The sequence below is a fragment of the Pan troglodytes genome, chromosome 4, assembly GCF_028858775.2.
Source record: "Pan troglodytes isolate AG18354 chromosome 4, NHGRI_mPanTro3-v2.0_pri, whole genome shotgun sequence".
Lineage (NCBI taxonomy): Eukaryota > Metazoa > Chordata > Mammalia > Primates > Hominidae > Pan > Pan troglodytes.
In genome coordinates, this window is record NC_072402.2 from 75,547,859 (window position 1) to 75,565,739 (window position 17,881).

A 17,881-nucleotide genomic window follows, 5' to 3' on the forward strand; every position below is an offset into this window, starting at 1 on the left:
TCCTGACCTACTTTTTAAATTCCTTTAAAAATATTTGGCATTATGTAGAAATACGTTTATCCAAACTTTTAGTGGAAGCAGGTATAATATATTTGGGGTTGCATATAAAAACATGGCTCTACTAACAGAACTCTGATATTCAATTTATTTAGCTAATCTGCAGGTGCTCTTTTGTGCACAGACTTCTGAAAGGTCTCTGATATAGTTTGGATGTTTGTCCCCTCCAAGTCTCGTGTTGAAAATAATCCTTAATGTTGGAATGTTGGAGGTGGGGCCTGGTTGGAGATGTCTGGGTCAAGGCGGCAGATCCCTCATGAATGGCTTGGTGTTCTGCTTACAGTATGAGTTCTTGCTCTGAGTTCACGGGAGATCTGGTTGTTTAAAAGAGCCTGGAATCTCCTTCTCTCCCTTGCTCCCTCTCTTGGGAAAATGCTGCTCCCCATTTCCTTTCTGCCGTGGTTAAAAGCTTCCTGAAGCCCTCACAAGAATCCGAGGAGATGCTGATGCCATGCTTGCACAGCCTGCAGAACCGTGAGCCCGAATAAACCCCTTCTCTTTCTTTCTTTCTTTTTTTTCTTTGATATGGAGTCTCACTCTGTCGCCCAGGCTGGAGTGCAGTGGCGTGATCTTGGCTCACTGCGACCTCCGCCTCCCGGGTTCAAGCAATTCTCCTGCCTCAGCCTCCCGAATAGCTTGGATTACAGGTGCACTCCACCACGCCCAGGTAATTTTGTATTTTTAGCAGAGACGGGGTTTCACCTGTTGGCTAGGCTGGTCTCAGACTCCTGGCCTCAAGTGATCCACCCGTCTCTGCCTCCGAAAGTGCTGGGATTACAGGTGTGAGCTACCATGCCCAGCCAACCCCTTTTCTTTATAAATTACTCAGTCTCAGGCATTCCTTTACAGCAACACAATGGATTAACATAGTCTCTAAAATATTCCCTAAGTACATGTGCACATGTAGGAATTTGGATGGATCCTTTAATTTTTGTAATGAACTACATATAAATTTAAAAGTTACTATACCTTTTGTTTTCAATTATTTCATTACTTTTTTAGATCATTGCCATACCATGTTCATTGGGCTCAACAAGACTGTCATCTCTGCAGTTTAATTCCTAAATGTGAATCAGTAAAGTCAAGAGGAGCTCTAATTTCTGCCTTTTCAAGAGATGGCCTTACCCTGGCAGTAACTCTTAATCAGAAAGACCCCAAGGTCAGTAAATATCTGTCTTAGAAAGTAATCTATAAAAGAAGGAGTTTATTCCAGTTTTGAGATTTTTCTTTTTCTAAATACTCCTTTATATCCATTTTTTTTTTCTTTCTGGTTTTTTTTTTTTTTTTTTTTTTTGACAGGGTCTCTCTCTGTTGCCTAGGCTGGAGTGCAGTTGTGTGATCATGGCTTGCTGCAGCCTCGACCTCCTGGGCTCAAGTGATCCTCTCACCTCAGCCCCCCAAGTAGCTGAGACCACAGGCTTATACCACCGTGCCTGGCTAATTTTTGTATTTTTTTGGTAGAGATGGGGTTTTGCCATATTGCCCAGGCTGGTCTTGAATTCCTGAGCTCAAGCAGTTCTCCCACCTCAGCCTCCCAAAGTGCTGGGATTACAGGTGTGAACCACTGTGCCCAGCCTGCTTTATATTCTTTAAGTTGGTGGTGTTTAATCCAATTTGACATTGTGGATTGGTAAAGTTCTTTAAATTAGATCCCATAACTTTCAAAACTTGGCTTTCAGAAATGAAAAAAGAATAAGGGAAAAAGAGGAAAGAAGAGCATTGTGGTAACTAATGTTGTTAAGGTAGAACATAAAAGAGCAAAGGCTACCAGGGGTCAATATTGCCTTGCCAGTTAGGAAATACTCCCTAGATAGTTTATTAATATAATAATAGATCTCTGTATCACCAGAATTATAAATAATGGTTACAGTAAAATAATTTTAATAGTTTTCTTGTCTTTTTTTTCCTTTCTAGGCAACTCAGGTATTATTTATAAACACACTGAATTTTGTTACTCTCTGTGGTAGTCTTAAAGGATGTAGTAACAAGAGTCCCGTGGTTCCAGCTACACTTATTAGGTAAGAACTCTTTTGTCTGTCTTTTTTTTCTTTTTTTCTTTTAAAAGAGATGGGTCTCTGTCAGGTGTGGTAGCTCACACCTGTAATTCTAGCACTTTGGGAAACCAAAGTGGGAGGATCACTTGAGCTCAGGAGTTTGAGACCAGCTTGGGCAACATAATGAGACCTCATCTTTACTAAAAAATAAAAAGAAATTAGCCGAGCATGGTGGTGGACACCTGTAGTCCCAGCTACTTGAGAGGCTGAGCTAGGGGGTATCACCTGAACGTGGGTGATAGAGGCTGCAGTGAGCTATGATCTTGCCACTGCACTCCAGTCTGAGCAACAGAGCAAGACCCTATCTCAAAAAAAAAAAAAAAAAAAAAAAGGCTGGGCGCTGTGGCTCACGCCTGTAATCCCAGCACTTTGGGAGGCTGAGGTGGGTGGATCACCTGAGGTCAGGAGTTTGAGACCAGCCTGGCCAAAATGGTGAAACCCCATCTCTACTAAAAAAAATACAAAAAAAAAAAAAAATTAGCCAAGTGTGGTGGCATGTGCCTGTAGTCCCAGCTACTTGGGAGGTTGAGGCATAAGAATTGCTTGAACCCAGGAGGTGGAGGTTGCCGTGAGCTGAGATCACACTACTGCACTCCAGCCTGGATGACAGAGGGAGACTCTGTCTCAAAAAAAAAAAAAAAAAAAAGATGGGGTCTTACTTGTTGCCCAAGCTGGAGTGTAGTGGTGTGATCATAGCTCACTGCAGCGTTGAACTCCCGGGCTCAAACAGTCATTCCTTCCTCATCCTTCTGAGTAGCTGGGACTACAGGTGTGTGTCACTGTATGTGGCTAATTTTTTAAAAGTTTTTTGTAGAGACAGGGTCTTGCTATGTTGACCATGCTGGTCTTGAACTTCCAGCCTTAAGTGATCCTCCCACCTTGGCCTCCTAAAGTGCTGGGATTACAGGCCTGAGCCATCATGCCCAGCCTAAAAGTCGCTTTATATAAGGAAGGCCTTAAATGCTTTTTTTTTTTGAGATGGAGTCTCACTCTGTCACCCAGGCTGGAGTGCAGTGGTGTGATCTCGGCTAACTGCAAGCTCTGCCTCCCGGGTTCACGCCATTCTCCTGCCTCAGCCTCCCGCGTAGCTGGGATTAAAGGCACCCGTCACCATGCCCGGATAATTTTTTTGTATTTTTTTTTTAGTAGAGATGGGGTTTCACCGTGTTAGCCAGGATGGTCTCAATCTCCTGACCTCGTGATCCACTCGCCTTGGCCTCCCAAAGTGCTCGGATTACAGGCGTAAGCCACCGTGCCTGGCCATAGGTGCATATTTCTTACATGCATATGTTGTGTAGTGGTGAAGTGTGGGCTTTTAGTATTAATAGTGAACATTGTACCCAACAGATAATTTTTCAACCCTCACTCCCCTCCCATCTTTTAGTAGTCTCCAATGCCTATTATTCCACTCTGTATGTCCATGTGTACCCATTGTTTAGTCCCTACTTATAAGTTAGAATATGTAGTATCTGACTTTCTGTTTCTGAGTGATTTTACCTAGGATAATGACCTCCAGTTCCATCCATGTTACTGCAAAAGACATGACTTCATTTGTTTTATGGCAGAGTAGCATTCCATGATACATATATATACACACACCACATTTTCTTTATCCAATCCTTTGTTGATAGATGGTTCTGTTGATTCTCTATCTTTGCTATTGTGAATAGTGATGTGATAAACGTGTGAGTGCAAGTATCTTTTTGATATAATGATTTCTTTCCCTTTGGGTATATACCCAATAGTGGGATTACTAGATTGAATGGTAGTTCCTATTTTGGTTCTTTGAGAAATCTCTATACCATAATGATTGTACTAATTTGCGTTCCCACCAATCATGTTTGTTCCCTTTTCTCATGTTCCCATGAGAAACATGTTCCCATGTTCCCTTTCCTCTGCATACTTGCCAACATGTTGTTTTTTGACTTTTTAGTAATAGCCATTCTGACTGGTATGTTATCTTGTTGTGGTTTTAATTTGCATTTCTCTGATGATTAGTGATGTTGAGCATTTTTTCATATGTTTATTGGCTGATTGTATGTCTTTTGAGAAATGTCTGTTCATGTCCTTTGCCCAGTTTTTAATGAGGTTGTTTTTTTTTTTTTGCTTGTTGAGTTGTCTTAGTTTCTCATAGATCCTAGATATTAGCCCTTTGTCAGACACATAGTGTGCAAATATTTTCTCCCATTTTGTAGGTTGCCTTTTTACTTCAATTGTGTCTTTTGCTGTGCAGAAGCTTTTTAAGTTAATTAATTCTCATTTGTCTATTTTTGTTGTGTTTGCTTTTGAGGATGTGGTCATAAATTCTTTGCCTAGCCCAATGTCCAGAAGAGTTTTTCCTAGGTTTTCTAATAGGATTTTTTTAGTTACAGGCCTTATGTTTAGGTCTTTAATCCATCTTGAGTTAATTTTTGTATATGATGAGAGGTATGGGTCCAGTTTCATTCTTCTGCACGTCTATCCAATTTTCCCAGCACTATTTTTATTGAATAGGTTGTCCTTTCCCCAGTGTATATTTTTATCGACTTTGCTGAAGATCAGTTGGTTGTAGCTATGTGGCTTTATTTCTGGGTTCTGTATTCTGTTACATTTATCTGTGTGCTGTTTTTATACCAGTACCATGCTGTTTTGGCTGCTATAGCCTTGTAGTATAATTTGAAATTAGTAGGCTGGGCATGGTGGCTAACGCACTTTGGGAGGCCAAGGTGGGTGCATCACCTGAGTTCGGGAGTTGGAGACCATACTGACCAACATGGAGAAACCCTGTCTCTACTAAATTGGATTTTGTAAAATTAGCCAGGTGTGGTGGTGCATGCCTGTAATCCCAGCTACTGAAGAGGCTGAGGCAAGAGAATCACTTGAACCCTGGTGGTGGAGGTTGTGGTGAGCCGAGATTGCACCGTTGCACTCCAGCCTGGGCAACAAGAGTGAAACTCTGTCCAAAAAAAAAAAAAAAAAAATGCTGGGCACAGTGGCTCATGCCTGTAATCCCAGCACTTTGGGAGGCCAAGGTGGGTGGATCACGAGGTCAGGAGTTCGAGACCAGCCTGACCAACATGGTGAAACCCTGTCTCTAGTAAAAATACAAAAATTAGCTGGTGTGATGGTGTGCGCCTGTAATCCCAGCTACTCAGGAGGCTGAGGCAGGAGAATCGCTTGAACCTGGGAGGCAGAGGTTGCAGTGAGTCGAAATTGTACCACTGCTCTCCAGCCTGGGTGACAGAACGAGACTCCATTGCAAAAAAAAAAAGAAAAAAAGAAAAGAAATTAGATAATATGATACCTCCAGCTTTGTTCTTTTGTTTTTGGTTCCATACGAGTTTTAGGATTGTTTTTTCTAATTACGTGAAAAATGGCGCTGGTAATTTGATAGAGATTGCATTGAATCTGTAGATTTATTTGGGCAGTATGTTCATTTTAATGATATTGGCCTTTTAATCCATAAGCATGAGATGCTTTTCCATTTGTTTATGTCATCTACAATTTCTCTTATCAGTGTTTTATAATTATAATTTCTTTTATCAGTGTTCTCCTCATAGAGATCTTTTACCTTCTTGGTTAAATATATTGCTAGGTATTTTCTTTTATTTTTTGTAGCTAATGTTAATGGGATTGCCTTCTTGATTCAGTCCTTGGCTACATAGTTATTGGTGTATTTTCTACTGATTTCTGTATATTCATCTTGTTAATATAAAGTATCCTGAAATCTTACTATATTCATTTATCAAATCTAAGAGTTTTTGTGGAGTCTTTAGGGTTTTCTAGATATAAGATTATATTGTCAGTGAAGAGTGATAATTTGGATGCCTTTTATTTATTTTTTTATCTTGCCTGATTGCTCTGACTAGGACTTCTAGCATTATGTTGAATAGGTGTGGTAAAAGTAGGCATCCTTGTATTGTTCCAGTTCTAAACATTATAGTTGATACCACAGAACAACGACTATTAAGACTATTATGAAATAATACACTCACAAACTACAAAACCTAGAGGAAATTGATGAGTTTCTTTTATAGGTGACTGGACTCTTTTCTTTTGCTAATTTTAAAATTCTTTCTTTCCCTTTGATTTAACACATTCTGAATATAATAGCCTCTGGTGGAGTCCTTTTTGCTATGTATTTGCCTGGGGATCACTGGGCCTCCTGTATCTGAATGTCTAACTCTCTTGCTAGACTTAGGAAGTTTTCATTTATTATTCTTTTAAATAGGTTTTCGGCACTTTTTGATCTCTCTTACCCTTCAGGAATACTGATAATTTATAAGTTCACTCACTTTTTGTACTCCCAGACCTCTTGAAGGCTTTGTTCATTCTTTTTTTTTTTTCTTATTTTTGTCTGACTGAGATTCTTTCTTTTGCTTGGTGTAGTCTATTATTGAATCTTTTGAATGTATTTTATATTTCCTTCAATTCATTTTTTATTTCCAGAATTTCTTTTTTTTTTTAATCTTTCTCCTTGGTAAATTTCTCATTCATATTGATTTTCCGATTTCTTTGTATTGGTTTTCAGATTTTCTTGCATCTCATTGAGCTTCTTCAAAATCAGTATTTTGAATTATTTCTCTGGCATTTTGGGGGAATTATTTTTGATTGGCATCTATTACCGGACAATTTTTGTGGTCCTTTGGTGGTGTCATATTTCCTTGCTTTTCTTATGTTTTCTGTGGCCTTCCATTGATGTCTGTGCATCTGGTACAGCCGTTGCTTGTTTTAATTTTTTGAAAATGCTTTTATAGAGGAGAATTTTTTTCCTGAAGATGTATGTATGTTGTTGATTGAGTAGGATACTTTGGCTTTGATTTTGCATACTTGTAGTAGTGTAATCTTTGTATGACTTCTTCAGTAGTACACAGGGTTGGTGGCACCTGTGATTTCCTCAGTGGCTTAAGGTGTAGTTATTAGTTGGGGTTATGGTGAAGTTTTGTTAGGGACTTGGACAACAACTGAGCCAGTCTTCAGGCCCTAGTAGTGGCAGCAGTGGGGTGAGTGTGCCTGTTTTTAGGCCCTAGACCACCTTATACTGGCCCTGGTATTGATGGGTCCTGAAGGCTGATTCTTGGGCTTCCAGGTGGCATGCTTAGAAACTAGTAGTGGGAGTGGTGGTCTAGGTGTGTGAGTGGTTTCTCAGGCCCCTGGGTATCTGGTATGGTGTGGGCGATGGCAGTAGTAGTGGTGAAGCAACTCACTGGGACCCAAGTAGTCCATGTTGGAGTTACTGGAAGTTGTGATGGTTTGGGGGGACTAGTCCCCCGTGACATAGCTGCTCTGTGGCAGGGTAGCGGGTATTCTCCTAAGTGTGCTTAGGAGAGCTTGGTCTCCCCTGTTCCCTGAGTTGGGTGGTGCCTGCAGCCACCTCAACCCAAACTCAGCCCAAGGGTGGGACGTAGCCCAGCTCTAAACAGTCAAAATGGTACCTTGGGCCTGGGACCAGAGAGGGTGGTATCCCTCCCAGGCAAGCAGTGTAGGCAAGAAGCTGTGAGAAGTGCAGCCTGCTCACATCTCAGTCTCAACAGCAGCCCACAGCAGGGTGATAGGGAGCCTCCCAGGAGTGCCTGAGAGTGCCTGGTCTCCCCTCTTCCTCCCTGAAGCAGTGCAGTAGCAGCCAAGTCTGTAGATCCCTGGTATCTAGGCTTTCTGACGCTGCTCTGGGCTTGGATGCCTGTGGGATTCCATGTGTTTTCCCTTTCTGGAGCAATGTCGCTGAGCATTCTTTAGGCAGCTCCATGTGTCAGGCCCAAAGCCCTAGTGGGTTGAGGGTTTCTCCCACTCAGAGGTTATGAAAGCCTGTTTTGGGGTATGAAGCCCTGCAGATTTTTCTCTTACTGTTTCCCTGTGTTCAGGAGCCTTTTCCCACTCTTAGTCTTACTTACTACTTAATAGTAAGTGGACAGTCCATGGTTCCTCTCCATGGAGGAGTTACATGCTACCTGTGTCTAGTCAGCCATCTTGAGCTGAGTGTCTTTCTTTTTTTTTTTTTTTTTTTTTTTGCAACAAGGTCTTGTTCTGTTACCTGGGCTGGAGTGCAATGGCGTGATCATAGCTCACTGCAGCCTCAAACTTCTAGGCTCAAGCTATCCCCCTGCCTGCCTCAAGCTATCCCCCTGCCTGCCTCAACCTCCCAAGTAGCTGGGATTACAGGTGCACGCCACCACGACTGTTTTTTTGTTTTTTTTTTGGTAGAGCCAGGGGGTCTTGCTATGTTGCCCTGGCTGGTCTTGAACTCCTGACCTTATGCAGTTCTCCCACCTTGGCCTCCCAAAATACTGTGATTACAGATGTCAGCCACTGCACCTGGCCGAGAGAGCCTAGTCTTTTTTTTTTTTTTTCCCCCCCAAGATGGAGTCTTGCTCTGTCGTCCAGGTGGGAGTGAAGTGGTGCGATCTCGTCTCACTGCAACCTCTGCTTCTCGGGTTCAAGCACTTCTCTGCCTCAGCCTCCCGAGTAGCTGGGATTACAGGTGCCCACCACCATGCCTGGCTAATTTTTTTGTATTTTTAGTGGAGACGGGGTTTCATCATCTTGGCCAGGCTGGTCTTGAATTCCTGACCTCGTGATCCACCTGCCTCGGCCTCCCAAAGTGTTGGGATTATGGGCCTGTGCCACTGTGCCTGGCCAAGCCTAGTTTTTTAAACAAGTCCCTACATATGCATCCTGTACATCTGAGTCAATAGTAACATAAGTGTTGATTTGGGATGGCATATGAGCTACCACCAGGATCCATGCAAAATTACAGAGTAGGAGAATTTCCTCTTACAGCTTCTAACTTCCTTTTCTGAATACTTTTCCATGCTGTTCTATGCATTTTCAGAGTTTTTAGGTTTATCTAGCCCTGCCTCTTCATTTTCTTTTACTTTCCACAAGTTCCTTTCTCTTTGGTAAATTTCTCATTCATATTATTCATAATACTTTGAAAGTATTAGTCTCAGTTCAGTGGTCTTTTTGATTTAGTGTCTGTCATTTTCTGAGGAGGACCTACTGTTTGTTCTCATTAAACATTAGTATCACCAGATATCAACACCTGTGAAAAGAAGGGAATAAGGGTTAAAATATAAAATTTTAAAAAATAAAAATAAAATAAATTAAAAAATCACGAAATAGTTAAGGAGTAGTACCAGTTAGAGCTTTGGGAAGAGGGAGAGTCTGCTGTTGAGAGGGACTGTAACAGCCTGCAGAGAGGACAGATGTGGCCTTGAAATCTATCAGTAGATCTTGATTGTAGACTCTACTAGGATTAAAATTCATTCTAATATGTGAGTGACTAAAAAACTCAGTTCTTTAGGAATATATATATATTTTTTCTCTGTGTCCCAGACTGGAGTGCAGTGGTATGATCTCGGCTCACTGCAACCTCTGCCTCCCCAGTTCAAGCCATTCTCCTGCCTCAGCCTCCCCAGTAGCTGGGATTATGGGCACCCGCCACCACGCCTGGCTTATTTGTATTTTTGTAGAGACGGTGTTGGCCAGGCTGGTCTTGAACTCCTGACCTCAGTTGATCCGCCTGCCTCGGCCTCCCAAAGTGCTGGGATTACAGGCTTGAGCCACGGTGCCTGGCCGAATATTTTCGTTTTTTAATTGCTTATGAATTTCTAATTGGAATATTGTTGAAATAGATGTTTATGAACAAACTCCTTTGTTCTAGGAAGTAAAATTCATGAAATGTGTATGGCAATTGTCTACTATTAGTCATTCTTTTGCCCTCATTTTTTGAACTTTCACACCTCTGCTTGGTACAGCCCATTTTAAATCGTCATAGACATTGTAAAGTATCTCTTCTAAACATGTTGTCTCTTATTTATTATAGGTCCTACTGGGTAGGTGATATCAGCTGGACGCATGATAGTCTTTTTCTGGCTTGTATGTTAAAACGTGGCTCTCTGGTTTTATTGACCTGCCAAGGTGAATTGCTAACATTAATTACATTTGGTTGCTCTATAGAATTTGGCCCAGCAGAATTTATTCCTCTTCATCCACTAATAACGTATAGGTGAGACATTTGAATTGTGTTAATTTGTTTATAGATTTTTTTTCTGTTTTGTATTACTTTTACTGTGTATTTAAAAAAAATTTCATCTTTCAAATTGTCTTTACTTTTTCTTTGAGTCTGTCATCTCAATATCTGTTTCTTATTTATAGTTTTCTTCTATTTCTTTTTGTGGCTTAATCCTGGTGAAAATTTGACATTGTGACTATGTAAGTATAAGTTATTTAAATATTTAATAGCACAAAAAATTATCTTCTTAGATATAAAAGTTAATAAAGTATGATATAGCATTTATTGTTATAAAATAATAGCACTTAGAAAATTAATAACTCAAAATTAACTTGACATATGGATTTATCTACTTTTTTCCCAAAGGGAAAAAGTTATTGGAAATGGATAGAAAACTGTAGGATTTAGCCGTATTTTAATTTTTGTTGTTGTTTTAAAATTTTTTTATTGATATACAATATTTTACATATTTATGGGATACATGTGATATTTTGTTACTTGGATAGCATGTGTCATATTATAATTTTTACTTGTGAGATGAAGTAGCAATTTGGCTTTGGAGTCAGATCAAGATTCACATACCGGTTCTTTTACTTATTAGTTGTATGACTTTGGGTTAGTTATTCTTTTTTTTTTTTTTCAATTTTTAAATTTTCATTCTTAGTTTTATTTATTTATTTTTTCTTGAGACGGAGTTTCGCTCTTGTTGCCCAGGCTGGAGTGCAGTGGTGTGATCTCGGCTCACTGCAACCCCCTCTCCCGGGTTCAAGCGATTCTCCTGCCTCAGCCTCCTAAGTAGCTGGTATTACAGGCATGTGCCACCATGCCTGGCTAATTTTGTATTTTTAGTAGAGACGGGGTTTCACCATGTTGGTCAGGCTGGTCTGGAACTCCTGACCTCAGGTGATCCACCCGCCTTGGCCTCCCAAAGTGCTAGAAGTACAGGCATGAGCCTGTTCCAATTTTTTTATTTTTAAAAATTTATTTTGATCTCCCATCTTGCAGAAGGGTTATTCTTTAAGCCTCAGTTTCTTTTACTATGAAAGGAGTGTGACGCTAATTGTGTCTTAGGGTTTAGAGAATGAAGTAAGGTAATACATAATTATAAATCAGCACTGTCTGGCATAAAGTTAGTGCTCAGTAAATATTTGTTGTTATTGATGTTGATTATATGTGGCTAGACACATATGCATAACTGTTTACAAGACAGAAAAGTTGGAAAATACATTTGAAATTAATCTATTCCGTTTGCTTTACAGAAAGGAAACTGAGGTAGGGTGTTTACTTGATTATATTTATATTTATTATTTATTTATTTATTTATTTATTTTGAGACAGAGTCTCGCTCTGTCCCCCAGGCTGGAGTGCGGTGGCGCCATCTCGGCTCACTGCAAGCTCCGCCTCCTGGGTTCACGCCATTCTCCTGCCTCAGCCTCCCGAGTAGCTGGGACTACAGGCGCCCGCCACCACGCCCAGCTAATTTTTTAGAGACGGGGTTTCACCATGTTGGCCAGGATGGTCTCGAACTGACCTTGTGATCCTCCCGCCTCGGCCTCCCAAAGTGCTAGGATTACAGGCTTGAGCCACCACGCCCGGCCTCCTCCTTGATTATATTTAGCAAAAATTACATTTAATTTTTTTTTTTTTTTTTTTTTTTGAGACCGAGTCTCACTCTGTTACCAAGGCTGGAGTGTAGTGGTGTGATCTCGGCTTACTGCAACCACCACCTCCCGGGTTCAAGAAATTCTGCCTCAGCCTCCTGAGTAGCTGGAATTGCAGGCGTGTGCCACCACGCCCAGATAATTTTTGTATTTTTACTAGAGATGGGGTTTCACCGTATTGGTCGGGCTGGTCTCAAACTCCTGACCTCGTGATCCGCCCGCCTCAGCCTCCCAAAAATGACAATTTTTAGCAATTGGCAATGCTAATGGAAAAACGTGTCACTTCCTGCAGTGAAAGTATTTTTTCCTTACTTGTTATGGTCTAATTCATAATTCATTAGAATTTTCTCATATTCTCCTTTAAAATTAATATTTGGGGCCTTCCAAACTGCTTTTTTTCTGATTATGAAAGTATAGTATTCATTATTTATTTTAGCACTCAAAAATCAAATGTTACAAAACTAAATAATGTGGAAAATTAAATACTTGTAATCCTATACTTCAAAGGTAACAATTATTAACATTTTAGTATGTTGTCCCCCAAATTTTAAAAATATTCATATAACAATGATAATAGCAATATTAGTTTCTTTTTTAAAAACTAGATAATGTGATATATCCTGTTTACTATTTTCCATTTTTGATTTCACAGTATATCTTTTACATCTTTCCATGTTAGGCATTATTTTTAATGGTTCTACAGAAGTCTGTGAGGTGTATGTCCTATAATTACCAATTTTCTATTGTTGCCATTTGGCTAATAAAAAAAATCTGTATTTGAATAGTTGCCTAACCAGAAAAAAATTACAATATACTTTGATGGTTTGTTCCTTTTATATTTGTAAAGCCCCAACTTTAATAAGGAGTGATATTAAGTAATCAGAATCAGGTACATCATAATAACAATATTGTATGTTTAAGTTAAGTGGAAACTCAAATTTAAATAGGTAAAATTTTACTCACCACCATTCTCTCAAATCTTCTCAACTTTTTTCTTTCTCCTCTTTAATAAAAAGTATACTGATAGTTCATAGTTTATTTGTGTAAGCATATTTAAATATATGGTAAGAGGAAAGTTAACTATTTAACTCTCTTTAATAGTAAAAATAAACTGCCTGAATTATTTTCTGAAATAGGTTGTATGTAGATAAATACAAAATAGAATAAATGCTACCATTTAGGAAAATTTTAAAACACATGAACCTATATATTATTTTGTCTTTATCCTGTGTTATGTTTTCCTGAAAGATATAAACACATTTAATATTTTTTGTGTGTTTCACCTGCTTGCTTTTTCATTGTTCTGTAACTTTTTCTTCTTTTTTGAAAAACATTATTGTTTTCCTTAAGATCTTTCTCTTACTGATTCTTGTATTTTGATGTTTGTTTACTAGACCACAGCAGTTTACGTTTCAAGATTCAAATAATTCTGTTGATTCATCAGCTTCTGATAGTGACCCTATGAGACAGAGATTTTCTATAAAAGCACACTCACGATTACCCTACCTCGTTATATCTGATGGATATATGGTCACAACCCTTCGATTTCTTGATAGCCTATCTCCATCAGTACACATGAGATCACTTCTACTTGATTCAACCCAGAGGCTTGAGAAAATATATCAAAGTGTGATATTGTCTAAGGTATAGTGCTTTTTTATATCATTGGGGAAAGTTGCCTTTTTCTTTTCAAATTTAAAACTTTACTGACAATAATGTCCTTGAATTGTATACAGTTGTCTATAGAATTTTTAATTGCTTATAATAGAATTACAGTTAACATTTTGCTCTTGGAAATCTTTCATCTTTTCTTCTTTAGCCAAAAGGCAAAGGACTGAACTTGCGATCACTGAATTCCCTAAGGTCTAGCCTGTTAGAACACCAAGGAAATGAAAGTTCAGCCGATTTCACTGTCCCCAAATTCTTGCAGGCAGAAGAAACAATAAATGAAAATGCAGCAGATTTTCAGGTACTTAGCAGCAGAATTTTATTTACTTGGAACAGTTATGACTTTATTCCAAGAAACATATTCTGTTTTTCTCTTGTTAAAGGGAAGAGAAATTTAAGAATGCCAAAGCGATGCTATTGATAAGGTATTAAATGGTATTAAGTATCATTTTTTTCCCCTCATGTTTTAGGATTTTGAAGCAGAAGAAACTAATGAAGGCAGACACTTTCCAGACAACTTATTTCCTTTTTGGAACAAAAGAGATGATGTGCTGTGTAGTAGTATGAAGGAAGGAAGATTGGAATTTGCATCTATGTTTGATACGATACATGCAAAGGATGATAGTGAGGAGACAGATAGAACCATTACAGAACTGCATTCTATCCAGAAAAGTCTACTTGCAGCGTGGACTATAGGAATTTCAAAAACTGTGACAGAAAAAAATTTAATGTTAAATTACATAGTAGTTTGTATCACTCATTTTTTTTACATTCTTCAATTTATAAAATGTCCTTTTCCCAAACTTGATCTTGTTTTAAGCAAAAGCTCAAGACATAATGCATGGATACTTTGTATCTTTCAACTTTTTCATCAGTGTTTATCAATCCATTATTGGGATATAAGATACAAACAAGATGTGGGGCATTTGATAAAGCTGACCTCAAATACTATAAAACTTTTGCTGACTCAGCAACAAAAGGGTCAGTTATTCTCAGAGAAACTTTTAGCTTGTTTTTATTTACTCAAAATGGTAGCTGACAATTTAAATGGTGTATACATTCTTCAACCTGAAGTTATTTCAGCATCAGCTGATGGAAGTAAAATAACAGCTCAAGACTCATTGGTGGTACCTATTTTTCAGATGTTTCAAGATAGTGGTTTTCAGAAAAACTGGTCTTGGAACTCATTTTTCAAGATTCATCCTCAAGTAGTAAATCCTGTGCAACAGCCAGGACACAGGTATAATCACTTATTTTAATACTGGGATACTATTAGCTTAGTTTTTTTAACTTTTTTAGAAACTGAGCTACAATTCCCATATTGTAAAATTCATCATTTTAAAATGTACTATTCAGTGTTTGTTAGTATATTTATAAGGTTGTGAAACTATTAGCACTAATTCCAGAACGTTTTTATCACCCCAGAAAGAAATCTTGTATCTGTTAGCACTCAGCATTATAGATTTTATTTTTTAAAATATTTAAGTACATTTCAAAACATCATGTTAAATATGTCATGTTATACGTGATAAATGTATACACTTTTAGTTTGCCAAAAAAAATTGTTAGATTTATGCCAAATGTTGTACAATACATATTTTCTTAGTCTCGGAAAACCATGATGTTGAAAGATTTTGGTTTAGTTAAGTACTGTTAAAAAATGACCTCTTTTTTTTTTTTGAGATGGAGTACACTCTTGTCCCCCAGGCTGGAGTGCGATGATGCAATCTCGGCTCACTGCAACCTCCGCCTCCTGGGTTCAAGTAGATTCTCCTGCCTCAGCCCCCCAAGTAGCTGGGATTACAGGCGCCTGCCACCATGCTTGGCTAATTTTTGTATTTTTAGTAGAGATGGGGTTTCACCATGTTGGCCAGGCTGATCTAGAACTCCTGACCTCAGGTGATCCGCCCGCTTCAGCCTCCCAAAGTGTTGGGATTATAGGCGTGAGCCACCACGCCCGGCCAAAATGACCTCTTAAAAAAATGACCTCTTTAAAAAATAGGCTGGGCGCAGTGGCTCACGCCTGTGATCGAGCACTTTGGGAGGCTGAGGTGGGTGGATCACTTGACCCCAGGACTAGCTTGGGCAACATGATGAAACTCCGCAACTAAAAAATTAGCCAGGCCTGTTGGCATGTGCCTGTAATCCCAGCGACCCAGGAGGCTGAGGTGGGAGGATTGCTTGAGTCCAGGAGGCAGAGGTTGAGCAGATATCACGCCACTGCTTTCCAGCATGGGCGACAGGAGGAGACCTTGCCTGAAAAGAAAAAAAAAACAGTGTGGTGCACCTGTGGTCCCAGCTACCTGGGAGGCTGAGATGGGAGGATTGCTTGAGCCCGGGAGGCTGAGATGGGAGGATTGCTTGAGCCCAGGAGGTTGAGGCTACAGTAAGCTGTGATGGAGCCACTGCGATTCAGCCTGGCAACAGAGCAAGACCCTGTCTCCCAGGCTGGAGTGCAGTGGCACATACCTGTAATCTCATCTGTTCGGGAGGCTGAGGTAGGGTGATCGCTTGGGCCCAGGAGTTTGAGATCAGTCTGGGCAACGTAGTGAGACCTTGTGTCTTAAAAAAAAAAAAAAAAAAAGATTACAGGTGCTTAAAATATTTATGAAGATTTTATATAAGGCATTTTTTGATCATTTTATTTTGCACTATATTTAAATGTGATCAGTTTGTATGTATGTTATACCGATGAAGAATACAGGCAAAAAAAAAAAAATAGGCTAAAAAGGAGGCTAAACTCATCATTAGCCTGAAATTTGCTTTTGATAATTACCTGATTTTATGTGCAGATTGCTTATTCTCTGGAGAATACTGTACAAAAAAACTTTATGGTATCAAGCACAATTAAATCGAAGAGTTCCTGAAGCTGATAGTCAGTTAACTGAAAGGATGACAAATGAAGCATCTACTGTCAAGTCCCTGTTATGTCATTTGCAGGCTAACCTACAGAGTACTGGAGATTGCTTGAATCAAACCTTAGAACTTAAATCTATCAATGGTCAGTATCTTATGAATATTTTCTAACTCCATGAATAAATGACATAGTTAACCAGACTTTGAATTTCTAATTGGTTGTAATGATTTGTTTTTCAAAATAATTTCTGGCTGAGCTCCATTAACTGGATTTTAAAACAAAGTAAATTTTTATGAAGTAATATAATTAACTATGACTAATTGTTGGTTAAAAACTTTCTAGGGGAAGAATGTTTCTTATTAGGATCATATGAAAAGTCTGTTCAGCTGTGGAAAAAAGCTCTACAAGAAATCGAAGAGAAAGGTAAGAGAGTGTTAAAAAATATGTGCCATAATATTAGCAGGACTCCTTTTAGCTTGCTGTAGACCTTAACAGTAATTCTAAATTCCAAAAAATATGTGCCATTATATTAGCAGGACATGTTTTAGCTTGCCATAGACCTTAAAAATAATTCTAAATTTCAGAGTGCTTATGATATCCTAATGCCAAATAGAATACATGTTGTAGGCAACTTGACACTCATGAATACTTATTTAAAATTATTCTTACCCTTGGAATTGGTAACACTAAAAATCTTTTCAGTGATCTGTAGATAAGTCTCCTTCTGTCCTTTCTTTGATTTGTGATAAAGCCTGTGGTTGATTGTTGATGGGAAAAATGAGATTTAGATCCTAAATAAAATAATGTTTTTTTTTTTTTGTCATTTAGAGAGACTACAAGTATCTCAATAGGAAACTATAGGTCATATATTTCACCACCTTCTTACAGACTTAGAGAAACATGGAGCGAGGGCTTTTTGCCTTTAAGTAATTTAACTTTAAGAATTGTATGTAAGTTAAACGTATCGTTGCATTAAGTATGGGCTTCGAGGAGTTTTTGATAAGGATATGGGGTGTGGATGTTAGAAACAAGTTATAGCTTTTATGATACAGAGCTGAGGGTATGGCTGAGATGACAGAGGTTCTCAGCTGGTGACTCTGGAACCCTGACTGCAACTCCTACATGGTCAGATTTGGTCTATTATTACATTTATTATCTGACTGCTGTGGCTTTGTAAATTTCATTAATTCATTTACTTAACCAGTCTTTGTTGAGTGCCTGCTATGTGCCCAGCACTGTATTAGGCACTAGGGATAACTGAAATAAACAACTTTACCTTCAAGTTGCCTACAGTCACTTTTCTCATTATGTTTTATGGTAGATGTTTAGGGAGCACAGAAGAACACCTCAATACAATCAGGCTGGAGTGCAAGCATCAGTCTGGGGAAAGCCTCTTGGAGTTGACATTTAAAATTGAGTAGAGATTGGCCAATTAAGGTCATGGGAATGACTTAACAGAGTATATAGTGTTCCAAAACCAAAAAGGCCTGAGAAACCATGGCAATTTGGTAAACTTCAAGTAGTTTAGTAGGACTAGATTATGTGATATATGTATATGTGATATTGGCGGTAGGATCATAAGAGCTAAGTTGAG

At 38.9% G+C, this 17,881-nt stretch overlaps 1 protein-coding gene across 25 annotated transcripts in view; it reads left to right on the forward strand.

Annotated features, from left to right (window-relative positions):
* Positions 1-17,881, forward strand: part of CPLANE1 (ciliogenesis and planar polarity effector complex subunit 1) — a 170,917-nt gene that overhangs the window by 8,613 nt on the left and 144,423 nt on the right. For 22 of the 25 annotated variants that reach the window (XR_010157250.1, XR_010157252.1, XR_010157251.1 and 19 more), the window contains 8 exons: positions 1,060-1,216; positions 1,972-2,075; positions 9,913-10,095; positions 13,157-13,406; positions 13,582-13,731; positions 13,901-14,670; positions 16,223-16,431; positions 16,630-16,710. Coding sequence is in view for 22 of the 25 variants with exons in the window: in XM_054685100.2 (XP_054541075.1) it covers positions 1,060-1,216; positions 1,972-2,075; positions 9,913-10,095; positions 13,157-13,406; positions 13,582-13,731; positions 13,901-14,670; positions 16,223-16,431; positions 16,630-16,710 (1,904 nt within the window). In the remaining 3 variants the exon portion in view is untranslated. The remainder of the gene's footprint in view (positions 1-1,059; positions 1,217-1,971; positions 2,076-9,912; positions 10,096-13,156; positions 13,407-13,581; positions 13,732-13,900; positions 14,671-16,222; positions 16,432-16,629; positions 16,711-17,881) is intronic. The other 3 variants (XM_063811288.1, XM_009449271.5, XM_063811289.1) reach the window with 1 other exon arrangement.